The sequence below is a fragment of the Loxodonta africana genome, chromosome 15 (assembly GCF_030014295.1).
Source record: "Loxodonta africana isolate mLoxAfr1 chromosome 15, mLoxAfr1.hap2, whole genome shotgun sequence".
NCBI lineage: Eukaryota > Metazoa > Chordata > Mammalia > Proboscidea > Elephantidae > Loxodonta > Loxodonta africana.
In genome coordinates, this window is record NC_087356.1 from 17930912 (window position 1) to 17957800 (window position 26889).

Consider the following 26889-nt stretch of genomic DNA (forward strand, 5'->3'; position numbering starts at 1 on the left):
CTTTTAGGTTATTATAAATGTCGCATTATAAAATGTAGCACATGTGGATTTGAGCTAGTCAAGGATTCTATCTTTAGTCTTGCTATTAGTGTAAAAAAGGCTTGCTGTTTTTAAGGGGAAGTCCTTAGAGTGATGTCAAAGCTTTTGATCTTAAGTAGCATCTGAGGTTGCTGAAATCTCTGAATCTGTTAGGATCTTCCTTTGATCCTAACACCTCTCTGCCCCCTCTCCTCTAGTGGCCGCCTTCCTCACAGGTGGGGAGATCCAGCTTTGTTCACTCCGTCTGGGAGGCTGGGGGCAGAGCTCACATACCCAGTGGATGCCATGGGAGTTAAGAGCTCTTCTTGGCTTCTCTGTTACAATAAAGTCATTAAGCATAGACGATAGGCTTTTCAAGACAGTGGACCTATTTTCTTCATTTTTTTATCCCTAGTACGTAGTGTGGTACTGGCACCCACAGTAATAACACCAGCATTAACAGCAGCTAATATTTTTCCAGTATTTGCACCAAGTACTATTCTAAGCTCTTTACATGAATTGACTCATTCGTTCCTTTCAACAACTCAGTGAGGTAAGTGCTGTCATCATCCCCATTTTACAGATGAGGAAACCAAGGCATGGAGAGCTTGAGTTACTTGCCTAGGATTCCCTAGCTAGTTAGTGCAGAACCAAAATTTGAACACCGGGCAGTCTGACTTCTAAGACCCTGTTCTTCCATTCTGTGTTGCCTCTTAGCCCTTCTTAGAGATGGAAAAATTTCAGCTAGAGTGTGATACAGAATTGTTGGCCATTAATCCTGAGACTAGGGAGCCATGTCTTTATAATGTGTGTACTTGCATCCCTGCAGTGTTCTGGACACAGAGCAAGTGTTCGATCAAGTTTATTATCCACACGTGAAGGCCTCATGGCACTGTGGCCGCACCAGCAGCTCCAGTCTGTGGTCTGGCGGGCCCTGGCTCTGCCGCTGACCTGCCCGCTCATGGGCCTCAGTGTAGGCATCTGTGAAATGCAGATGGTTGTTTTCTCTCAGAAGGCTATGATTTCATGAGCAATGACATGGCAAATTGCTTAGCACAATGTCTGGCTTATGCCAAGCAGCTTTTTCTTATGTCAAATCTGTATGTTCAGCTATATGTTAAATAGGTGCTGCTTCAGACATTTTTTGATTAACCATTGAGTTAATTTAAATTTTTAAGCAAAAGAAAAGTAAATCTGGGTAATCTGATTATCATTTTCCCCTCTAGCATTTGAACAAAACCTACAATACAGATGTCCCTCTTGTTCTAATGAACTCTTTTAACACGGATGAAGATACGAAAAAAATACTACAGAAGTACAGTCATTGTCGTGTGAAAATCTACACTTTTAATCAAAGCAGGTACAAGGAGCAAAAGAAGTGACTTCTGGGTGTCACTCTGGGGGAGGAAGGGCGTCTTTGCCTTGTTTATCGTGTAGTAGCCTAAAGACACCCACGTGCCAAAGACTCTTGTTTGCAAGTGTTTGCTGCCTTTAAAGACTGAATATTAGTTACTAGATATGTGATTTATAATCACTCTGTGGGTCTGTAACTTCCAATTCCTAAAAAAAGAATTTGTTGGAGTCTGTGTTGAACTTTGTTCCTGCTCAGAATATTGAAGCATAGTTAGGTTTTTGCTTTCTGAGGGCATACTTGGTCTCCAGGTGCATCTGCAAATCTTTCTGTGTGCCACATACCGATGTGATCACCTTTCTGTGGGAAGGAATTTCTTCAGCACCCGGACCAGGCTTGGGGGAAATGTAATCAGTTCTGGAGAAAACCTTCTGCTTTGGGAAATTCAGATGATGGGTTGGGATGAAGTGGAGGCAGCTGGGGAAGCAAGGCTTCCATTTAAGGATGAACTTCATGAACTACTCGTGAACCACAGGTCTTCATCAGCGACTCAGAAGGGATCTTTCTAAAATTGTACCATTAGGTTTTTTGTTTTGTTTTGTTTTTACCCTATTTTCCCATGGACACTTTATCTCACAGATGCTTTGCCTCCATTTTCTGGTTGGTCTTCACTCTGTTACTGTCATGGCTCCTTGACTTCCCGCCTCTCCCATGCCCAGCCCCTGCCCATGTTTGCACTAATGGTGGGAAGCAAACATTTTTGACTACTAACTTGCTGATTTTCTGGGAGAGAAAGGGAACCACCCCTGAATATATCTGTAAACGGGCAACTTTTCCCACATAGGTTTTCAGGGAAAAGAAAAATCCCACAAACAAATATTTGAGAAAACTTAATAAATCCCTCCTTTTGGAGAGTCATAAAACACATTAATGTGCTGAAGACATGAGATGTCTTCCTGTCTGTATGACCATGGACAGCTTTTTTATGCAGTAACATTTACTGTCTAGAGAACAAATTCTGGAGAATGCAGATATGAGAGGTTGTCTTGAATGGAATCAGCTCTAATTGCTTACTGTCGATAGACTGCAAACGATGGAAATTTTGTTTAACTTGAAGGTCTGGGATGCTCTACAGAGTTGATATTGAAAAAGAACTTTTTTTTTTTTTAAGGTACCCAAGGATTAACAAGGAATCTTTACTGCCTGTTGCAAAGGATGTATCATACTCAGGGGAAAATACAGAAGCTTGGTACCCTCCAGGTCACGGTGATATTTACGCCAGTTTCTACAACTCTGGTCTGCTCGATACCCTTATAGGAGAAGGCAAAGAATACATTTTTGTGTCAAACATAGATAATCTGGGTGCCACGGTGGATCTTTATATTCTGAATCACTTAATGAACCCACCCAACGGGAAACGCTGTGAGTTCGTCATGGAAGTCACAAATAAAACACGTGCAGACGTGAAGGTACATACTGAGGGAACGCAGTCTGGGGATTCAGGTCTTTACATTTCATAGGTTATGGAGTTCAAACTTTTTTTTTTAAGTCTCTTATTTTCAAGCATTTCTTCTCTGTCCTGTAGGGTTGCTCTGAGTCGAAGCCGACTTGGCAGCACATAACGAACATTTTTAAGCAGGACATATTTATCCACTTGACAATGTCATTCATTGTAAGACAGAGTGAGATGGCATTCTGTGGAGGACCAGGACTTATCTGGCAACAGTGTGGATCAGAAATCCAGGGTTAATAGTATTAAAGTCATCTTTTTTTTTAAAAGATAATCTGTACCAGCAATTTTGACCAAAAACAGTTCCATGGGATAAATCTAAAACGTGAAAACAGTTCAATAAGTCTGTTCAGACTTTTAATAGTCTCCTGGATTGGTGCTTCAGTGTTCTTCGTTGTCCTTTTAATGAAAATGTACTGTTCCTACTTTGTATTTGTATATACATATGTGTGTCTCTGTGTATTATCACTGTAGTATCTCTGTGGGGATGGTTTGATGCAAAGCACACATTTGTTTTCTGACCTTGCGTGTTTGGTAGTCGTGACACTTGGCCTTTGATGAAACGGCACACAGGGCTGTACCACTTACCACAGGGAGTGAGAAAAGTGATCACTCCCTGGCCTGGGTTCTCTGTCTCTCACACATATCCCCCTCACGTATGAATGAATGTCCCTCTTCCCACACCACCATGGCCTAGTGGCTATGAGAACATCTCTAGGCTGAGGCCACTCAGAGGTTACCTGTTGTCCACTTGTCTCCTTCTTCCCTTTTCTCCCTGATCCCAGAGCCAGTCATTGGGTGGACGTTTGGGGCTGAGGAGTGGCGTTCCCATGGCAGGCCTGAGGACAGGCAGGAAGACCCTGATGTGCTCCCAGGACTTTGTCCGTGATGAGACAAGATGCGCCAAACGCTCGGTTTTACCTTCCAACATATGTTGCATTGTATCACAGGTCAAACCCTCGCTGATGGCTTTTATCCTGGGGCAGTCTCGTACCAGAAGTTGTAGACTCTACAGTGAGCTATGGCTGTGATTGGGAGAGGCGTGGAGGCTCTCACTGTTTTCTGCCTTTCCAGGGTGGGACGCTCACTCAGTATGAAGGCAAACTGAGACTGGTGGAAATCGCTCAAGTGCCAAAAGCCCATGTGGATGAGTTCAAGTCTGTATCAAAATTCAAAATATTTAACACAAACAACCTGTGGATCTCTCTTGCAGCAGTTAGAAGACTGCAGGAGCAGAATGCCATTGACATGGAAATCATTGTGAATCCAAAGGTAAGCCAAAGTTGCAGCCAGCAGGGCTCCCTGATTCCTGAGATCCTAGCAGGCCACACACAGACCTCTGCCGGTTCCCTCTGGCCCGTCTGCCGCGTGGTTACTCCTTGTTGCCTAGTCAATCTCTCCAATTCCTGGCCCTGCCTACCAGAGACTGTGCTTATTCCTCTACCTGCAAGCTGTGGGACCCTGATTGGGCCACAGGCTGTGGTAGTGAATACGGATGTTGGGGACCTGCTGCAGTCTTAGTTATTGCCTCTGACGCAGGCCATTTGGCCATAGGTGCCTCGCAGGAGTTTCTGAACCTCCAGTTCCTTATCAGTGAAGCTGAAATACTACTGCACAGAAGAATTATGAGGCTGAAAATAGATCACACGTGTAAGAGCCTGGCACATGGAAGGTGCTCAATAAATGTCAGTTCCGGAAACGCTGTTTCCTCGAGTGGATCTCTGAAACCACTCTCCAAACATTCACTAGCCCACATGATAATGACTTGTAGGTGCCTAAAACCTGTTTCCCTCCCCTTTCTTACAGACTTTGGATGGAGGCCTGAATGTCATTCAGTTAGAAACTGCAGTAGGGGCTGCCATAAAAAGTTTTGAGAATTCTCTAGGCATTAATGTTCCTAGGAGCCGTTTTCTGCCTGTCAAAACCACATCGGATCTGTTGCTCGTGATGTCAAACCTCTACAGCCTTAATGCCGGATCCTTGACAATGAGTGAAAAGCGGGAGTTTCCCACAGTGCCCTTGGTTAAATTAGGCAGCTCTTTTACAAAGGTATGTGTTAACAAAGATCCAAAATACACATGAGTGTGTCTGTTACATGTGTATGATGAAGATAGGCTATGCGTTTGGATTGGTGCCTCCACAGCTGTCTGTTAGACTCCCCCATCCTTGATGTCTCCTAAAGGGAATCAACCAGAGGAGATAAAGACATGCCTCCCTCACTTTTCAAACATGATTGCTACAGAGAGTAGAAAATTATTTTAAATTTTGGAACATTTTACCTTATATCTCTTCTAAGACCTGTACTGCCTTCACCAGTAGGAGAGTATTAACTATGGTTTACCAGAAATTATTGAGCCCCCCCGACCATGGGCTGGACAGTGTTTTAGGTGTTACGATTTAGCAGTAAAAAGACTTTCTTTATGAAACTGTTACCCGTGGGGGAAGAATGATAATAAGTAAATTACGTATAGTTATAGTATGCCAGGTGGTGGAAAAGACTCGCGAGAAAAGTAAAGCAGAGGTGGGGACTAGGGCATACCTAGGTGGAGGTGGGGGTGGTGTCTTTTTACATCAGGTGGCCAGAGATGGCCTCACTGAGGATTTGACTGAGGGCGCCATACAGGTATCTGGAGTGAAGAGCGTTCCAGGCAGGGGAAATAGCCTCCACCCTCACGTGATAAAGGGACTCCAAAAAAATGTACTCATGTGAACTACTGCAAGGTTAAGAGTGATGGGGTGAGCCTTTGTGACTGGTCTGTAGAGTCTTGCTGTGCCTTCCAAATCCCTTCTGGTTCTGGTTGTGGTTTAGAGCCACCCATGTGGATGTGTGTTCTGGCTTACATGTGGATGGGGGATGATTCTGGCTCCTGTGGGTGGCTGGTTTTCAGGATAGCATCAGAGATATTAGGAGTCTCCCCGTTTTATGGTGCCTCTTTCATCAGCCTGGCTGGCTTGGGAAGAATACTGGTGACACAAGGATGCACTATCCTTCCCTCATCCTGAGATGGGATTGCCAGCTGTTTTTCCATCTAGTGTCACCCTCCCTTTCTACTTCACACTTTTCCCACCTTTTTCCACGTGGTGTTGGTGGAAACCACTGGGAGTTTTTTGATTGCTTCTATTTTTCTTAGTGAAATAGGAAATAAGGCCCATAGAGGACTATCTCTAGTTCTTGTAAATCTAGAGATCTAAGAGGCAAAGAGTGATAATTTATGATAGTTTGTGCTGTCGCTTCTCCTGAAATGTGCTCCATTTCCTCTGAATCCTACCCAGAAAGCCCAGCTCCATCTAGCTGGTCTTCTCCATCGCGTCAAATCAGGACCATCTCTCCCTCCTTTTTCCGATGAAATCCAGCCTATCTGGGTAGTCTGATACTGACCAGGCTCTTAGAGTGTTGGCTGGTGGCCTTTTTTTAATGTCTGATCTGCTCAGTTAGCTTGTAAATTGCTTGGCTATGGGACAGTGTTCATCTCTCTTGGTTTCTCATGCACAGGACCCAGCATATAGCGAGTGCTTACTAAACACATTCTTCCCTTATTTTTTACAGTTCAGGTAAGCTGCTCTGTTAATATCATCCCTGCTTTTCTGGTAACCCATTTTGAAACAATTTATGTATTTCTGTTTTTCTTTAAGGTTCAAGATTATCTAAGGAGATTTGAAAGTATACCAGACATGCTTGAATTGGATCACCTCACAGTTTCCGGAGATGTGACATTTGGCAAGAATGTTTCATTAAAGGTGTGCTGTTATGAAAATTGCAGTTCTTTATAGCTTTACAAAACAGGCTTCATTTTCCAGACCTAAATTTACCTTAATTTTAAGGAATACTTCTTAATCTCTACCTGATGTATATAAGACATACATTTATAAAATGAGTGGGTACTGACATAAACTAGGTTCCCACAGTATTTCATATTAATACTGTCTTCTGTAGATTATACAATCTAGTTAAAGTACAGTCAATTGGAATTTTGTGGAAAGTAGCATTAAAATGGAAACATGTACTATTTAATAACAGAACTGGTACTAATTTATTGAAATGTGATAGTGTTAAAGACTGCTATTAAATTAGCGTTAGATCACTAAAATGACCATCTGAATCTGAATGAAAGTAGAAAAATGATCACCTCACTTTTACAGAATTTAATCAATTCCTATTAATCTGTTATCACTATAAAGATGTTTGTTCACATCACTGTAGTACTTGGGTACTTTGATGAGTATCATTCCAGCCTAGCATAAGAAATAGGAAGGAATATGGGTAGAAGTATTAAAGCTCAGAGCCAAAGATACAACACGTTTTTCCCAATCAAGTAATATTTCTAAAATCCTAAGCCTAGATTTCATGTATCCTTCCCATTAAAGCTACTTGAATGATCTAAATACAAAAATACAAAGAAAATGGATTTATTGAACTTTATTGCTGATACTGCCTAACCTAAACAGTCTCATCTAAGATGTAAAAAATGTTATCAGTAAACTGTTCTTAATATGTAAATCTAAACTGAGTACCTTTTAGTTTCTGTATGACGTTTGGATAATGCTGGGAGCCTTACAGTAGGCCTTCAGGAGGGCAAGTTATGATGTGGCACTGGGTCCACATCCCACTCTTGGTACGTTCATCTCGACAAGAAGGCAAGGGATCGAGAACTATTGTCACAGGAAGATATGTTACAATCTTCCTTAACGTGTTGTTTGTTTCCCGTGTTTGAGATTGCTTATAAATACAGTGACTCCATTATAAAAGAAGTTCTACATACACTTGGTAATTGTAAAATAATTGCACTTCAGTGTCAAGTACACGCTTGCTTTTTGTTTTCCCTGTCACTTAGGGAACGGTTATCATCATCGCAAATCATGGTGACAGAATTGACATCCCACCTGGAGCGGTACTGGAGAACAAGATTGTGTCTGGAAACCTTCGCATCTTGGACCACTGAAATGGAAAAGACTGCGTACACTGTATACTAACGATGTGCTGCGTAGTTTCTTACACTGATGAAATGCTCTCTAGGGCCCTGGAATAGGCAGGTACTTTACTATGTTACTGTACCCTGCAGAATTAATTTTTAAAGTTTTTTGCAGGATGCTTTTAGTCTTAAAAAAAAGCACAGATGGAAGCAATACTTTTCTTCTTTGAAGAGAATTCTGAAAGTTAGTTAAGCTTAAAGTGCAATACTGTTTAATCTTAAAACCGGGGCAGCTCTGCTGGAAGATCTTAACAGAGGCCTCAATGATGGTCACTTTGAATTGCTTGTTATTTCAGAAATAAAGCTGTGAAGCAATACATGTGTACCCTTATACTTTTCAATAACTTTATGAAATGGCAAAATAAAATGGTTTACTCTTGCTAAACAGTTACTATATGAGTTGGAGGATTTGTTCTGGGACTATTTATGTACCCACTGGCCAGTCACCTAGCAAACCCCATTTCTGCATTTCTAAGAATCTTCACCATATCATTATTTTGAGAGGAGTTAAACTTGAATGAAGGTATTTAGTACCTTTCATCTTGTTCTAAAGCTGGGATGCCTGCCACGCTTTCTACAGACTCTCTATTCACTGAACAAAGCGGCGTTTCTTTTCCCAGCTGGAGGGGAGGGGAGGCAGAGGTAGGGCATTCTCTGACATCCCTCTTCTCCAGTATAAAGGGTGGGAGATTACTTTAAAAGTTCCCTTTCCTTGAAGCTTCCTTGTCACCAAAAAATGTACGTGAAAAATCTTTCAAATCAGGTCTCTTGGTAGTTCAGTTGTGCCTTTTCTCCGAGAATCAACCAATCACATGTCCCAATTTCTCCATGCTTGTTTCGAGCAGGCTGCTTGTTCATGTTCAGGTTCACTACATACTATTAAAAGAAGTCTTTTAAAGTCTGGTAATTTTTTATAGCTTTATTTTAGACAGACAGTTTAAGAACCAATGACACACCTTTGTAATGATAAAGGAACAAAAACAGGCTTTCCTTTTAGGAAACTGAAGAGCACAAAATAAGACTCTTTCATTGTACATCATCACCACCAGTTGAGGCACTCTGACAGGGTTAGGCGTGAGGTGAGGCCCAGGCACTTTCATTTGTAGAGTGCTGCTGATTCTGCTTTTGAAGGTAGAAACTATAAAAGTCTTTAAACAACTTACTTAACCCGTCACCTTGTCATTCTGGCCCCAACGCAGCAGCCTGTGTTTTAAAAGCTCTGTTTCTCCCTGGTCTCCGTTCATATACACATCAAAAATAACTTAAAAACAAGAACCCAAGGGGGCCATACTTCATATGTTACCTAAATGTTAGAACTCGTAAGAAGGCAAATTAGATCAACATGTATTCTTACCTCTGCTAGAAAAAGGCAAAAGAAAAAACCTTCATAGATACTTTATAAAAATACAGCTATTGAACTGTAGCCTTTCACAGACCACTTCTGAAAAGTATTTAAATTTAGCAGTTGCCTAAATGTATGCCAGTATCTTAGTCTTTAATTATTACTTGGAATCAGTCTTTCAAGTGTTGAGACTTTCTGGAGGGCTTTCCCCAGCCAACGTGTGGTGGTGGGAGAAAGATGGGATGCGTGGCACACACAGCTGGAACTTGACATTGGTCACTGAAACAAAAACTGAATTCCTAAATCCAAGCAATCAAAAGATGTTTATTTTTTATAGAAAGATCTGTAAAAAAATAATTTTTCAAACAGCTTTACTTTTATAGAGAAAACTTTCTACAGAGGTTGACTAAGATTTTAATATTTGAAATTGTACCATCATTAAATAAGGTGGGACACCGTATGAATTTCATTGCACTGGAAGAAATGCAAAGCATTTTTTTTAATATAAAGTATACAGAGCATTCTAGTCAACTACAGCTGTGTTACAGCTATGTGTTCTTTTGGATTTGGTCCAAAGAAACCTGAGTCTGTTTCCAGAGAGAATGAAAAATGTTATAGACACCTGATCAGTTACTCCTCACTGAAGGACGCACAGAAATGGCCTTCCCCGTAGATCCCACTGAATCCAGTTTCCCAACACTGACACTTTGCTTTCCCCTCCCCCACCGCAGTTCACTTCGGGTTCCAGGTTCAGTTCTCGAATCACAGGCATCCAGATCTTCTTCATAAACCTATATATCCCATGGCCAGATGAACTACTCAGTTTTATAGTACATCATCACCTCTTCTGTTCCCAGATCTCAGCCATATTTAGGTCCAAATCTTTAAGGCCTTTTAAGGCTTGAAGATTTCCAGTGTAAAAGGCTACATCTGCTGTGACCAACCTAAAGAGTAGAGAGAAAGGTATTTTTAAATCTCACACGTCCTATTTACATAATTGAAAAAGTAGCAATGCTCAGAGTCAGAATCCTATCCTAGCTCCTGGAATATTACTTACAATTCAGATTTCCTAAAGGTCAAATGCCAGCATATTTCCCTGAACGCATTCCTACTAACATATAGTTACGACACGTAACGGTTTATCTACCAATAATCGAAGTGTGGGCAAGGAGCAGATCAGTGCATGCTGGAGTCAGTTTCATAATAAATTCTGCCCAATAAAATGACTGGATACATCAGATTTATTTTAAAAGTATGAATTAAAATATAGAGAGGATAACAGGGTAAGCTAAACTGTTTTCTGACTGGTTATCACTAGAGCAATACGTCTGTGTGATGAAGACGGTGAAATCAGGGCCAAGGCTTCCTAAGCCCCCTCCTAAGGAGTTAAAGGAAGGCTGGGACTTCCAGAAGCACTGCCGGCTATAAAACTTGGCACTGATAATCAGTAAGCAACTCTTGATGAAAAAGGAAAAGTAAGTTTTCAGTACTCTGCTGCCTGTAGCCAAAAGAATACTTCCTTTAGACACTGAACTATATAAGAATAACTAGGCATTATTTACCTTTGATCCACTAAAAGATGAAACATGCTTTTTAAAAATGTCATGGAAATGCTGTTAACTGCTTTATTCAACTGCAATTTCACATTTTTAATGTAGGTATATTCTGAGGCTCAGCAAAAAAATTTGGAAAATGAATTGTTTGAGGATAAAAAATAGAAGAAGAGTCTACTACATGGAGGGCAGAATTTTAATTGCTTGTGAAAGGAAAGCTCATTTTTCAAATTAATGCCACGAAATACCTTGGAGGCAGGAGAGGGAATGACCTCTACGCATGGTCATTTCCCAGCATGGCAATCAGGTTGTTACGGCAAATGAGTGATGATGCATCTAATGCAGTTCATTTGAAAAAGCCTTTTTGCACTTTATAAATGGGCAATTACGATGTGATTGTGAAATACTGACTTTGAGTTTCCTAATCACTTAGCAGTGCACAGTGGGACGTTTCCGTGTGCAAAGATGAATAAAGTTCTGCTCTCGAAAATGTACAGCCTTCTACTTGGTTTTAGCCAACATGTTTACAGTCCCGTTGTGTTGGTTTGGGGGACAGTTACTTGAGGTGTCCTTGCCTTGCAAACAGTGCACAACAAATGTTGGTAGAATAAATGAAGCTCTTCCTATCATATAGAAGCACAGTCTCAAATTCCAGTGAATACTGAATGATACGTTTTTTACCATGACAACTGACAATCTTCTAATGATTATCTTTTTTAAATCATAAGGTCAGATGTTTTAAAAAAGAAATTCTAATCCAGGCCAAAGGCGTTCTCGTGGTGGTGAACTAGAAACAGCCTTCTACAGACATTAAGTGCGCAATGGTGTACATCAGGCTCCCAGGCTCTGTGACGGGAACGTGATAGAGTCAACCCAGCCCCAGCTCACTGTGGCCGCCTGCCGTGACCGCCACACACCCAAAATGGAGCAGTTCAAGTTACCCTCAAGCCACCTCAACCTCGACATAAAGGGCATTGCTTACTCCCATTATGTGGGAGCTAGTTTCCCAAACTTCCTAATTTTCATGTATTTTTCCTGTGAATTCAATCTGTTTTCCTCCTTTTTTAACCTTTCACTTTACCATTTACTATTTATCTTTCCTTTAAAATGGCATTCAGGAAGTAGTGGCAGCCAAAGGGAGTAAAAGCACAGGCTCTCGGGTCAGAATGCCTGTATCTGATTCCTGCTCTGCCACTTTTCTGTCATCTCAGGCAAGCTACCTGACTTCCATGTCTCAGTTTCCTCATTTCTAAAATGACAATAAAGATTAGAAATAAGAAAATACACACAAAGTGCTTGGCCTGGTCCCTGGCCCAGAACACACAAGCTATCCTCACCAACAAGAGAGGCTGTTGCCTTGCCTGTCCTGACACTGGAACAACGGCTGCTGGCACAAATGACCCACAAGGAAAGCATCACTTCAGAAATCAATGAGCTGGGTACGTCTGAAATAATCTTATTATTTAGTTCAGTCTTTCTTCAGTCTGGCCATAGTGATGATTTAGCTGAATGAACTGCTAGGAAAATGTCTCCCTAAACCACTCACAATTCTGATTCTCTAGGAGGAAATAAATGATCTAAATTTCATGACTCCAAATCTATATATATAGTGCCCTAACGACCAACCTGTTAACAGCCTGCACAGCGGCAGGAGAAAATAATAATCAGCATTTAGATACCATCTTATAAGTTTTAAAGTGCTTTCACTTATATTTCATTTTATTCTCACAGCAACCCTGGAAGATCGAACCGAACTGAACCCAGTGCTGTCGAGTCGATTCCAACTCATAGCGACCCATTTTACAAATGGAGAAGTTGAGGCTTAAGAGTTAAAAGTTGGAAGTTGAGGCAAAGATGGTTGCTGGGGTGGGGCCTGGCGCAGATGGAGAGCGTGGCTCTCACTCTCGACAGTCCTCAGCTGTTACACCTCCAGCTGGGTGGTAGGTTCAACTGAGCCAGGAAAGAGCACGATGCCAAGCTCTGCCCAATCTTCACAAAGTACCAAAATGGGCAAAGTATCTTAGTCCTATCTTTCTGTGAGTAGTTTCCAAGAGGCAGGAAGGATAAGTGATTAGCCACTTCTGATTTCTAAAGAATATGTTTCTCCTCCTGCTTTTAATTTAGTTTCACCAATAGACTACCCAGTATCTTAATATTTTACATTCCTGTGAAGGTGAACTAGTTTTTCAGGTATCTGATCTCAATCTGATTTAAACTTTAAGTATTCTATACACCCCTCAGATAACAGAAACGCGAAGGCTCCATGCAAGAAAAAGGAAGTCTGCTAAGATGTCTATTTTGAAAGATGTGGCCCATGCACAGAAGATCCTGATTTACAGGTCTCTAAAAGAGGAAGCTCAGCTTAGTTTTAATATTTTAATGAACAAGTAAGTTCTGGATTGCTGGACAACAGGGGCTCAAAGGCATTGCAAGCACCCTTAATACTGGCACTATAGTCTAATTTATAAGTAACTCTTGGACTTGTATATTTAACATTTCAACCGAAATTATATGCAGAGTTGAGTAAGAACCGTATTTTTTCACTTGAAACTCATCCAATTAAAAAATTTAGAAGATTTTAAATGTTCATGCTTCTTATAATAAGATGGTCAGTGAGCACATCAATTGAAACTGATAGCAATGGTTCAGTAAAAAACAAAACTTCTAAGGCAAGGTCCCCATATAAAAATTAGACATCAAATTAACAAATATTTTTATATTATCAATAGCTATGCTTAATAAGCAATTATTTACAGCCTATACCAGAGAGTGTATATACAAAATATATGCTTTCCATCAAATTTGCAAAATTCTGTTTGATAAAAAAGTATTTGTAACATATGTAACCAACAAAGGATTAATATGAGTACATAAAAAAATTGAAACCAACAAGAAAAAGACAAATACCCAAGAGAAAAATGAGCAAAGACTATGAACAGGCAAAATCTGAGATGAGGGCACCTAAATTACCAGTAAACATAAGATGATCAACATCAGGAAAATACAAAGCAGAACGAGAGCATCGTTCCCCATCAGACTGGCAACAATTAAGAAATCTAACATGTTGGCAAGGTGTGAGGGACCAAACGCTCACAGACTACTGGTGGGAATGTAAAGCTGTTATAGTCAATTGGAGAACATTCTGGAAATACCTAGTAGAGTAAAAATGTACTCTGATCCACTTGTAGCTATATACTCTCAAACGATCACACCAGTCCATGTACAAGGATCTTTACTGTGGCATGGTTGTAATGGAAAAAAGCAACAACCTAGAAATCTCTCACTGGGGGAAATGGATAATCTTAACACAGAAATTCATGCAATGGAATATTATACAGCAGTCAAAAATTGAACTACTTATGTATTTCAACAGAGATAAGTCAGTAACAATGTTCAATGGGGAAAAAAAAGCAGCATATGTACAATATAACATGTAAATTAAATTTACAGAATAGTACCACATAATTTTCACAGATACAGAGATAAGAGGACTGGTAGGACACAGACTAAATTTGCTAAAACTGTGGCCTAATGGTTGGGGGAGATGAGGTCAATGGGTATTTCACTTCATCTGGAATGTCACTTCTTATATATAAAATGTTTTTCAAGTGAAAGCAAGAAGGAAATCGTGGTGGAGTAATGGTTAAGAGCTACAGCTGCTAACCAAAAGGTCACAGTTTGAATCCACCAGGCACCCCTTGGAAGCCCTAAGAGGCACTTCTACTCTGTCCTTTAGGATTGCTATGAGTCAGAATGGACTCGATGGCATGGGGTTTTTTGAAAGCAACAAATGTTAATAATAATCATTTCTGGGTAGCAGGAATACAAATACTTTATTATTCTCTATATGTCTCTGTATTTTAAAAGTATCTTAAAATAGAGAAAAAATCACATTAGAAAGAAAAGATACATTTTTAGAGCCATTTCAGGAACAAAAATGCCTTTTAAGCAGGTAGTTCATTATGCCCCTGGCTAGAGTCAAAGGTTAAGATCTAGGAGAATCCTATCTTTCAAGAGATCATTAAAAGATATGAATTGACTTACATAGAATTAGCTTCTATAAATATGTGACAGTGAGAATCTGTTAAGATAAGACTGATCCTCAAATAGTTTTAACTACCAGAGAAAATAACTGGTAATGAGTTAGCTTGGATGCTTCAGAAGTATTGGTCTGAGGAAAACAAACCAATCAACCCTGATTTAGTTATGGGAATAAATGTAAAACGGTATGAGTGGGGTGGGGCTTATAAATATTAGTTTTTTGGAAGAGTCTCATTAAGGTGCAATATACATCTATATAAAAAAAAAAAAAAGAGTTTCCAAATTCTTAATATGCTATTATCTTTTCAGGAAAAAAAAGTTCAGTAGCAGGTACCATTTGTATGGCACATTTGAATCATGTGACAGAGGTGTACAGGGTGTCACCCGTACGGTGGTAATGGAAATACCTGATTATGTGGTATGATGCTATTAACGGTAATTTTCTTAGGAGTGGTTATGGTGTTATGGTTGTACAGGAGAAGGCCCTTGTCTGTAGAGGTGCATGCTGAAGTATCTAGGAGCTAAATTTCATGAAAAAAAAAAAAAATTTTTTTTTTTTTTTTTCCCAGCCAGTGTCTATGTTGGGGCGGGGGGGGCGGGGGGACACGGGCGGCAAAATTTTAACAACTGGTGCATCTAGGTGAGAGGTATTCCCTGCTCACTGCACTGTTCTTTAACTTTTCTGTGGGTTTGAAATTTTTTTAAATAATGTAATTCTTATAAAAAGAAGAACCAGGGATAATCAAGGAAGAGAAAAATCAGGTTTTTGCATAAAACTACTAAATTCTGCCTGGCTGACAGACACAGCAGTCTGAACTTTCCAAATACTTCTTTGCAAAATTAATTTTGTGTATTTCTTTTCTATTGGCAGAGTCAACTTCTGATTCCAAAATACCTTTTTTTCATTTGTTCCTGTAAGTTTGAAATTTAAGCCTCTAATTAACAGGAAAAAAAAAAAAGATTTTTATTCCTAAAATCTGTGGGAGGTAACGTACTAAGAAAATCATGTCAGGGTGTAGCTAAATGATCAGTGCTTTACATTTTGTAAAATCTTCTTTACCTAGGTAATATCTTTACCTATGTTGCTCTTCACAGAAGTCCTATGAGGGGATTTTTATCGTCATTTCTATTTTTAAAAGCTTGTTTTTTCAAGAGGTTAGGTCACTTTCACATGGTCACATAGCTAGTAAATGAGGCTTCTTTGAGTCCTTTTTGGATAAAGGAAGACTAGTGGGCACCTCAGGAGACACTACTAACCCACACAGCCTCAATACAGACAAATAAGATCCGTTCAGTAACTGACTATCTATAAACCACTTTATATAATTTCCACAGGCTGGGGGAGGCACAAAGGAAAACAAAGTTGCCGATTTCACAGTTTTGGGCCCAGGCATGATTACGGCAGACAAGGACAGCATTAAGAATAAAAACCAATTATCAAAACAATTTGATATAGTAGTAATATATAGAAACATGTTAAAAACATACCCATTTTGAGGTCCTCCATCATTAATCACATTTAAGTGAGATAACTGCTTTTTCAAGTGTAGTTTGTAGCTTGCATTAATTCTTAAAAATAACATCTGGAAAGGAAAAAAAACTAAGTTTTTAAAGTTCTACTGAAATAGAAGATATAAGTATCTGAGAGTCATTGGTTTTATCTGGAGAAAATATTTTTAAAAATCTTTATTTTGGCATATTCTTTTAAGATACTCCTCTGAAAGTATTTAATTCCTATTTTACTACACTTTTTCTCCTCAGTCGGATAAAAGCTCTTTTTCCCTTCTCAGCAGTATTCCTTTCAGTGATAAAGACTTACTGCTGCCTTTTGGCACCCTGGAATAACTCTTCTGGGATATGGAAGTGGGATTAACCAGGAAAAGTGAAAAAAAAAAGTAAAAAGCAATAGTGAATATTGCAATATATTAACTAGGAACTTGATAGAGGAAAAAAAAAAAGTGACAGTGGTAAAGGGAAAGATACCTTAATCCTTCTAAACTAGTAAAATCAGATAATAATGCAATGGTCCAGTATTTCTTTGGAAAATACCTGATCTGAAAGTATATGTAATTAATCTATGGAAAATATTTTGTGGAATAACATTTTATATATTTATAATATTTTCTTCTATATTTACATATATATGGAAAAGTTTGTGAAATTTATTGGTATTCAAGTGGCACTATTGACATAAACCTACACCCTTTAAATCATGATGTAGATAAAAATACATGAAGTACTTGTTTGCCCAGCTCCTTGCCCTGGCTACACCTTGCTCTAGTGTTAGAATGCAGGTGGCCAACCCAGAAGGTCTGAACATCAGAGGTGGGGGATCTTACATGTAGAATGGGAAGGAGGGCTTGACTAGGAAGAAATGAGAAGAAGAAAAGAGACCCTAGTGGGTACTCTGTATCTTATGGCTTGCCCTCAGTCCTCAGTAAGCCCCAAAGGAGTTGGGTGGTATTTAATCATGATGTCAGAATGATTAATAAAAGCCTATGGAAGCATGAATAAAAATGGCAATAACTAGCACAGGATGGAAGTCTGAAGTGGCATGGGAAAGGAGACCAGCAGGACCAAGAGTAGGCAAGAGTCACTAAGACAGCTACTCTCTGCTCCAAAATATTATTTCCAGGCATTCTATTCATTGGCGATAGTTCTAAATAAACTTGTCTGAACAGCAAATACCCCACTGGACATTTGTCATATCACAAATACCTACTGCTGTCAACTCTGACTCATAATGACCCTATAGGACAGAGTAGTACTGCCTTATAGGGTTTCCAAGGCTGTAATCTTTACAGAAGCAGACTGCCACATCTTTCGCCAGAGGAGCAGCTGGTGGGTTCAAACCACTGACTTTTTGGTTAGTAGACGAGCACTTAACTACTGTGCTACCAGGGCTCCCTATATAAAAAATAGGCTCCTATTATAACAATGTCTCATTCTACAATTAAGCTTGAATGAGGTCACCTGGTACAGAAGACTGGGGGTGGTGGGGGGGTGAAAGGAATACTGGAACTTTTGAAGTGCTAGGAAAGGGAAATGAGGGAGGTGGAACAAGGGTGTATCTGAAGAGGTAAGAGAACTCTGTGTTCATATTCACGCAGGGGAGACAGGAACAGAGAGAGGATACCTCATAGGTGAGAGGTACCAAAGACTACTCAGTATTTTTCCTGGTTTTTGCCTACTATAGATCACATTATGTTTGGTAAAGTAGAGGGTCAGTGAAAATGAGCGAAACCCTCCATGAGATGGATTGACACCCCAGCTGCGACAACGGGCTCAAACGAAAAAACAGTGGGTCAGACACACCGGTGATTGTGAGAATGGCGCAGCAGTGGACAAGGTTCATCCTGTGAGATAAGACGGCCGTGAGTCAGCGGCCACCAACAGATCGCTTCCGCAGATCTCACAAACATCCACGACAAGGCACACTGATTGGTTTAGTTGAGTGTCAATCTCATTAACTTCATCACTGATTGTTCTCATATCCAATTCCAATTACGCTCACAGTGAGTAACATGTTTTATGACTCACTGACAAATGCCAACTCTGATTTTTAAATTAATAATGTAATTAGTAATACACGTGAATCTGGGACCTAAAATATTCAATGGACAGACAGAAAATCTGCTTCTTAGAATTGTTGACTATATAGCAAAGCTATTATCTGGCCTATTAGATCAAAGGGTATTTTGAAATTAAAATTTTTTACCTATGCCTCAGTAGTCAGTATAGCAACTGATAACAAAATCAAGCCGGAGCACGAACGGTGCCCAAGGCGTTTAAAGGCACTTCAGTTCCTCACGCACATGCTGTGTGAGACAGGAAACGGTGGTTTTAGGAATTACTGCTCACCTGTGTTTGTTCTTCCGGAAGGAGATCAACTATAGCTTCATGCATTTTTGCCATTTGCTTACAAATATTCCTGAAGCAGGCAGAAGGGACAGGAGCTTTCACCTCATACTGTCAGGTAGGGAAGGATAACAAGGATTACGCTCACGTCCTCTGACTGCACAGTCTCCCACTGTTCCCCGAGACAGTATGTTCTCTGCCTTTACATGTCTAACGCTGGTATAGCATTTGTTAGGGGTTAATTCTTATCTTCCAAAAAGACATATTTAAGCCCCAACTCCCAGTATCTGTGAATGTGACCTTTTTTGGAAATAGTCTTTGGATATATATACTTCAGTTAACATGAAGTCATACTGGAGTAGGGTGGGCCCTAATCCAATATGACTGATACCCTTATAAAAAGAGTGCTAGAGACAGAGATAGACAGACAGAGAGGGAAGGCAGCCATATAAAGCAACTGGAGTTATGCTGCCATAAACCAAGGAACACCTGGGCTACCAGAAGCTGGAGGAGATAAGGAATGATCCTCCCCTAGAGCCTTCAGAGGGAGTATGGCCCTGCCAGCATGCTGAATTCAGACTTCCAGCCTCCAGAACTTTGAGAGAGCCATTTCTGTTGTTCTAAGCCACCCAGTTTGTGGTACTTTGTTATGCCAGTCCTAGGAAACTAATACAGCAGTCAGCTATGATCTGTGCTACAAATGCAAATCTTGAGGATCTTTCATTAAACAGCCTAATCTGCTTTGAGTGAGTCAGCATAGCTTGGCGGTTCAGGACATAGGCTGCTTCTGCTCTTAAAACAGACTATGTGATGACAGGTGAGTTACTTAGCTTCTCTGTTCTCAGTGGGCTGCTATGAGGATTAAAGAAGAGCACAAGACAGTGGCTGGCAGAAAGTAAGTGCTCAAGAAACGTTAGCTACTACTCTGGCTCAGTATACGACGATGACTCATTAAAGCAGCCCCTCCAAATTAACAGACTGTTTTTAAACAGGATCTTAAGAATGTGTCGACTCGATTATATCTGAAATAAAAAAACCAATATAATTCTGTTAGAATTAAAATGTTCCTTTTCTTTCATAGATGGGCCAATATGGCAGTCATATTTACCCTAACTAAAGAGAAGACTTTTTCAACAACTTTCTATACTAAAAATTAAAATGACTATAATCATTACTATTCTTACATCTTGAACTGGTGTGATTTAGATAATTTTAAAATTCACACAGCATCAATTATGTACTGTTTTTATTTACAAGACAAATTTGGGTAAACTATTTAAACTTACTAGTCTTATACGGAGCTCTGATGGCGCAGTGGTTAAGAGCTTGGCTGCTAACCAAAAGGTTCGCAGTTCAAATTTACCCGCTGTTCCTTGGAAACCCTATGTGGCAGTTCTACTCCATCCTATAGGGTCACTGTGAGTTGAAATCAACTTGATGGCAACAGGTTTGGTCTATTTTTTTTTTAATCTTATATAATTTATTAAAATGTGATGAGTGACAGTATACTGCTGCTGTAGAAGGCCAAACATGCAACTGAAACAAGATTAGCAAAGTTGTGACCATCCAAGGATTTGTCTCTCTTCAGCCAAGAAACATCTCAAATATTCCCTCATCTTGTTTTTGTTTAATAACAGCTTTGAAATATAATCATAAAGTCATGTTCAGGAACAAAGTATGAGAGCAGACTTCTTGTTGGAAACTATACAAGCCAAAAGACAACAGAATTCTAAAGCTAGCAAAAAGATCTTTAAAAAATGAAAGAGAAATAAAAGGCTTTTTTAGGCAAAAACTAAGTAAATTGCCTGCAGACCTTCCAGTGTTAAAGGAAGTTCTTCAGGCAAAAGGAATAGGGTACCAGATGACCTACACAAAGCAGTGAAGGACACCAAAATTTGTAAAAACGAAGGTAAACATAAAACATTCTTTTCTCACTTTTAACGCTTTAAAAGATGACTTAAAAAAACCAAACGCATTGCCATTGAGTCAATTTTGACTCATAGGCACCCTATAGGACAGAGCAGAACTGTCCCATAGGGTTTCCAAGGAGCTCCTGGTGGATTTGAACTGCCGACCTTTTGGTTAGCAGCCATAGCTCTTAACCATTACACCACCAGCATTTCCAAAAGATGACTGTCTAAAGCAAAAATGGTAACAATGCATTATAAGTAGAAGTAAAATGGTAATAGCATAAAATCCGAGCAGGAGAAAACAGAAGTATACTGTTGTAAAGTTCTTAAACTAAATGGGAAGTGGCATAATAATGTTATTTGAAGCATATACTTAAGGCAATTCTGGAGATAAAATTAAATAAAAAACATTCTATTAATCCAAGAGAAGATTAAAAAAAGAGGGCCAAATAGAAAACAACTATCAAGATGGTTGATTTAAATGCAACCATATAAAAATTATATTAAATTTAAATAGCCTAAATACATCAATAAAAAGGCAGCAATTGTCAGACTACATTAAAAAAAATAAAAGCCAAGACTCCACTTTATTCTACAGACAAGAAGCTCTTTTTAAGTATTAAGACACAGAATGTTAAAAGAAAAAGGATGGGAGAAGAAATTCTAAGTTAACATTATTCAAAAGAAAGTTACAGTGGTTATATTTATATCAAATAACATATTGTTAGTTGTTGTCAAGCTGGCTCTGACCATGGCACAACCTCATGTACCACACAACATATGCTTCAAAAAAAGGAACATAACCGGGATAAAGAAGGACACTATATAACAGTAAAGATTAAGATGACATGACAATTCTAAATGTATATGTACCTAGCAATGGAACTTCAAGATACATAAACAAAAATAGAATTGAAGAAAAAAATAGACAAATTCACAATTATAGTTGGAGACTTCAGCACTCTTCTCTCAGTAATTGATAGAATAAGTAGACAGAAAATCAGTAAGAACAGGGAAGACCTAAGTAACACTACCAAGTAACATCACCTAACTGCTATACACAGGACACTTCACCCAACAACAGCAGAATACACATTTTCTCATGTGCATATAGAACACTAACCAAGATATTTGTTGGCCATATTCTAGGCCATAAAATAAATAATTAAAAAGACAAATTTAAAAGAACCGAAATCATACCAAGTATGTTCTCTTACCAGAACAGAATTAGAGATAATAACAGAAAAAACCTCTAGAAAAGCCTCAAATATTTGAGATTTTAGAAATTAAACAATACATTTCAGATAACCTACAGATCAAATTAGCAATTACAAGAGAAACAAATATTTTGAATGCGATAATAAAGGCACAAAATATCAAAATTTGTGGGACACAGCTAAAGCAGTGCACAGAAGAGAATTTATAACATTAAATACTTATATTAAAAAACAAGATGAATCTCAAATCAATAATCTAAGCTTCTACTTTACTTAAGAACCTAGAAAAAGAAGAGCACCTTAAATTCAAAGCAAATTAAAGGAGGGGGGAAAAAAACAAGAGTAGAAAACAAAGAAACAGAAAAACAGAGATATATAGGTATCAATGAAACCAAAAGTCGGTTTGTTGAAAGATCAAAACAAGTGATAAACTTCTAGCCAGACTGATCCAAAGAGAGAGAAAAAGAAAGAATGAAGTGAAAGCAAGAAAGAAAGAGAGGAGAACAAATTACGGTATTACCAATAACATGAAAAAGAATAGCAGATAATACTACAAATCCTGACAGGCATTAAAAGGACAATAACAGAATATTATGAACAAATAATGTATATAAATTTAATAACATAAATGAAATAATTCATTGAAAGAAACTTTCAAAGGTAACTCAAGACGAATTAGATTACCTGCATAGTCCTATATGTATTAAAAAGACTAAAATTATATTAAAAGCCTTCCCACAAAGCAAACACAACAAGCAGATAAACGACTTCATTGGAAAATTCTACAAAACATTTAAGGAAAAAATAATACCAATTCTACACAAATTTTTCAAGAAAACAGAAAAAGAGGAGTACTTTCCCACTCATTTTATAAGGCCAGCATTACCCCAATACCAAAATCAGACAGACAGACACATACACCCTCCCTACAAACCAATATCTCTCATGATGTCCCACACAGCTCCTTAACAAAATATTAGCAAATCAAGTATATAAAAAGGATAATACATCATGACCAAGTGGGTTTATTTCAGGAATGTAAGGTTGATTCAACATTCAAAAATCAATGTAATTCACCATTATCAGACTAAGAAAGACAATCACAATAGATGCAGACAGAGTATTTGACAAAATTCAACATTTGTTCATGATACAAGCCTCTCAGCAAACTAGAAACAGAAGGGAACTTCCTTGGTCTGATAAAGGCAGCTACCAAAACCTATAGTTAACATCATCCTTAATAGTTAAAGAACTGAACACTTTCCCTCCAATGTGGGAAAAAGCCAGCATGTCTGCTCTTACCACTTCTGTTCAACATTGTACTGAAAGTGCTAGCCAGTGCCACAAGTCAAGAAAAAGAAATAAAAGGGTTACAGAATGAAAAAGATGTAAAGCTCTTTGTTTGCAGACATGCTCCTGTATGCAAACATCTCAAAGAATCTACAAAAATGTCACTAGGACTAATAAACGAATTTAGCAATGTTGTAGGATTTAAGAGAAAAAATACACAAAAATCAATTGTATTTCTATATATCAGCATTGAACAACTGGAAATTTTAATTTTAAAAATACCATTTAAGATAGTGTTGAAAAACAAAAAATACTTAAGGACAAATCAAAGAAAATATGTGCAAGATATGTTCACTGAAAACTACAAAACTTTGCTGAGAAACATTAAAGACCTCAGGAAATGGAGAGATAAACCCAGTAGTGTGCGATAAATGTTTAACTGGCTCTCTGGAGGGAAAGCACTGGTTTTCAGTATTTGCAGATTTCTGTGGTATAAATATTCCCACCATAGCCAATTTCAAGATACCAACATGATGTCACCAAATGCAGATGTGAGAAGGCTAGCAGGGGCAAGCTGGCTGCAGCACACCACTGGACACTGTGTGCGGGTCAGAAGATTCAATACTGTTAAGATGTCCGTTCTCCCCAGATTGATCTACATATTCGATGCAATTTCAATTCAAATTCTACCAGCCTTTTGGTAGAATCCGATAAGCTGATTTTAAAATTTATAGAGAAAAGCAAAGGACCTAGAATAGTCAAAACAATTTTCAAAAAAAAAAAAAATACTGGAAGACTCATACTACCTGATTTCAAGATGTATTACAATGCTACAGGAAATAAAGTGTGATATCGGTATAAAGGCAGACATGCAGTTCAATGCAACAGAATAGAGAGCCCAAAAACAGACCCACACAAAAAAGATTGAGTTTTTACAAAGGTGTCAAGGTAATTTAATAAAGAAATGACAGTCTTTTCAACAAATGGTGCTGGAACGACTGAATATCAAAAAAAATGAACACTGACTCAAACCTTGGACTATTAGAAATGGATCACAGACTTAAATATAACACCTCAAACTATGTAACTTCTAGGAGTACCTTGGGCAATACAAAGATTTCTTAGGATGGGACACAAAAGGCATGAACAATAAAAGAAAAAAATGATAAACTGGATTTCATCAAAATTAAAAATTGCTTTTTAGTACATTTTTAAGAAAACAAAAAGACAAGCCACAGACCAGACGATAATATTTGCAAGACACGTATCTGATAAAAGACTTGTATCAGAATATATAAAGAACACTTACAACTCAATGGAAACCCTGGTGGCGCAATGGTTAAGTGCTATAGCTGCTAACCAAGAAGATGGCAGTTTGAATCCACCAGGCGCTCCTTGGAAACTCTATGGGGCAGTTCTACTCTGATCCTATAGGGTCGCTATGAGTCAGAATCGACTCGATGGCAGTGGGTTTGGTTTGGGTGGGTACAACTCAATAATAAAGTAAACAACTAAATTTTTAAAATGTGCAAAAGATTTAAACAGACATTTTATCAAAGAAGAGAGATGGATGACAAAGAAGCACATGAAAAGGTGTTCAACATATTAGTAATTAGGAAAATGGAAATTAAGACCACAATGAGATATCACTCTACGCGCTCCTTCTAGAAGGGTTAACACTAAAACACAAACAAAATAGACAACAGAAGGTATTTGCAAGGATGAGGAACAACTAAAACTTTCATACACTGGAAGTAGAACAGCAAAACGGTACAGCCACTTTGGAAAACAATGTAGCATTTTTATAAAGTTAATATAAAGTTATACACTTCCAGACAACCAACAACCCTATTCCAAGGTATCTACACTAGAGAAATGAAAACAAGCGGATACACAAAGATCTGCACACAAATGTTTATAGCAGCTTTGGTCATAATAGCCAAAAACTGGAGACAACACCAATGTCCATCAACTGGTGACTGGATAAACAGTGGTTCATCCATACAATGGACACTGCTAGATAATAAAAAGAAACAAACCACTGACACATGAGACAACATTCATGAATTCTAAAAGCATCGAGCTAAGCAAAAGAAGTCCACCACAACAGGTTACATTCTGTATGATTCCATTTATAGGAATTCTGGAAAAGGCAAAATTATACAGACAGAAATCAGATCTGTGGTTGCCAGGGGCTAGGGGTGTGGGGAGAGAATTGACTGCAAAAAGGTCCAAGGGAATGTTGAGGGGTAATGGAACTACTCTACATCTTGACTGTAGTAGTTCCACTACTGTACATATTTATTGAACTCATTGAACTGTATACTTAGAAAGGGTGAATTTTACTAAATGGTAAATGGCACAGTGGCTGCAACAATGGGCGCAAATATAGCAACAATCGTGAGGATGGCACAGGACTGGACAACGTTCCGTTCTGTTTTACATGGGGTCGCTATGAGTCCGGGTAGACTCAAAGGCACCTAACAACAACAAATTATACCTCAATAAATCTAACTTAAGTTGCTTAGCTTTCCACCAGTAGTCAAAGCTCTCCACTATCTTTCCAATGTATCTCCCATTACTCCTCTGTTCACCCAGCCTAATGCATTAGCTAATAAATTGAGCTACTTACCTTTGTTATTAACAATAACAAAACCATCAGCAGACAATATCTACTAGAACTTGCCATACCCAAAGGCATAATAAAAGCATTCCTCATGTATTATCTCATTACTCCTCACTTCAGTCTTATGAGGAAGGCTGTATTATTACCCCCATTTAAAGACAGAAACTGACACTTAGGAGATTAATACTTTGCCTAAGCCATCCCTTCAGTGGCTAATAAGTCACGAAGGTTGGATTTGAGCTTAGGTCTGTCTACCTGACTCCAAAATCCTAACACGAAACTGCCTTATTATTCCTACCAGCATGTCTGCTCATGCTGTTATCTCTGCCCAGAATATCTCTTAACTTCAATTTCATTTGCCCTCATTTTAGCTATCTTTAAAAGCAAAACTTATACACGTCTCATCCATAAAGCTTTCCCAGATCTCCTTCCCCACCTGGCAACCATCTCTCTCAGAGCATTACAAGCTCCCCTGGCACTAAATCAATTCCTTCCTTGTGACACTTTCTACCTTCTGGCATTGATATATTTCCCCTATTAGATACTTTGCTGCTTGAGGACAAGATCCAAGACTGATTCACCTCACAACCCCCTCTGTTTTCTAAAACAATGCTTTGCGCATAACTTATTCACTAAATGAATAAATGAATGCATGATGGAAAGAATGAGAAATAGGGCAAAAGTCACTGCAGCTGATTAAATGACATTTTCCTAAAGATACTCTCTCTGTAGTGGGTTCAACAGTGTCTCCCCAAATTTATGTCCACCTAGAACTTCAGACTATGACCTTATTTGGGAATAAGGGTCTTTGCAGATGCAAGTAGTTAAGATCTCAAGATAAAATCATCCTTGATTTCGAAAAAAAAAATTTTTTTTTTTTTTTTTTATTTAGAGTGGGCCCTAAATCCAATGACTGGTGTCCTAAATCCAATGACTGGTGTCCTTACAAGAGGAAAGGACAGACACAGAAACACAGAGAAGGTCATGTGAAGATGAAGACAGAAACTGGAATGATGCTGCTACAAACACCAAGGACTGCCAGGAGCCACCAGAAGCTAGGAAGAGCCAAAAAGGATATTTCCCTAGAGCCTCCAGAAGGAGCACAGCTCTGCTGACATCTTAATTTGACTCCTAGCCTCCAGAAGTATAAGAAAATACATTTCTGTTGTTTTAAGTCACTCAGTCTATAGTAATTCATTACTA

General features: G+C 38.7%; 2 protein-coding genes across 19 annotated transcripts in view; one reads left to right on the plus strand and one right to left on the minus strand.

Annotated features, from left to right (window-relative positions):
* UGP2 (UDP-glucose pyrophosphorylase 2) overlaps positions 1-26584 on the plus strand; it is a 73447-nt gene extending 46863 nt beyond the window's left edge. For 8 of the 11 annotated variants that reach the window (XM_064268651.1, XM_064268652.1, XM_064268646.1 and 5 more), the window contains 7 exons: positions 1245-1378; positions 2541-2838; positions 3954-4151; positions 4686-4928; positions 6513-6617; positions 7712-13131; positions 15657-26584. In XM_064268651.1, the coding sequence (XP_064124721.1) occupies positions 1245-1378; positions 2541-2838; positions 3954-4151; positions 4686-4928; positions 6513-6617; positions 7712-7819 (1086 nt within the window). In that variant the 3' untranslated portion in view covers positions 7820-13131; positions 15657-26584. The remainder of the gene's footprint in view (positions 1-1244; positions 1379-2540; positions 2839-3953; positions 4152-4685; positions 4929-6512; positions 6618-7711; positions 13132-15656) is intronic. The other 3 variants (XM_064268647.1, XM_064268648.1, XM_023552690.2) reach the window with 3 other exon arrangements.
* Positions 8754-26889, minus strand: part of VPS54 (VPS54 subunit of GARP complex) — a 106310-nt gene continuing 88174 nt past the window's right edge. For 6 of the 8 annotated variants that reach the window (XM_003413634.3, XM_064268645.1, XM_003413633.3 and 3 more), the window contains 3 exons: positions 18647-18754; positions 16274-16368; positions 8754-10135 (listed from right to left, as the gene is read on the minus strand). In XM_003413634.3, the coding sequence (XP_003413682.1) occupies positions 10030-10135; positions 16274-16368; positions 18647-18754 (309 nt within the window). In that variant the 3' untranslated portion in view covers positions 8754-10029. Of the gene's footprint in view, positions 10136-16271; positions 16369-18503; positions 18604-18646; positions 18755-26889 lie in introns of those variants that run through there. The other 2 variants (XM_023552683.2, XR_010317914.1) reach the window with 2 other exon arrangements.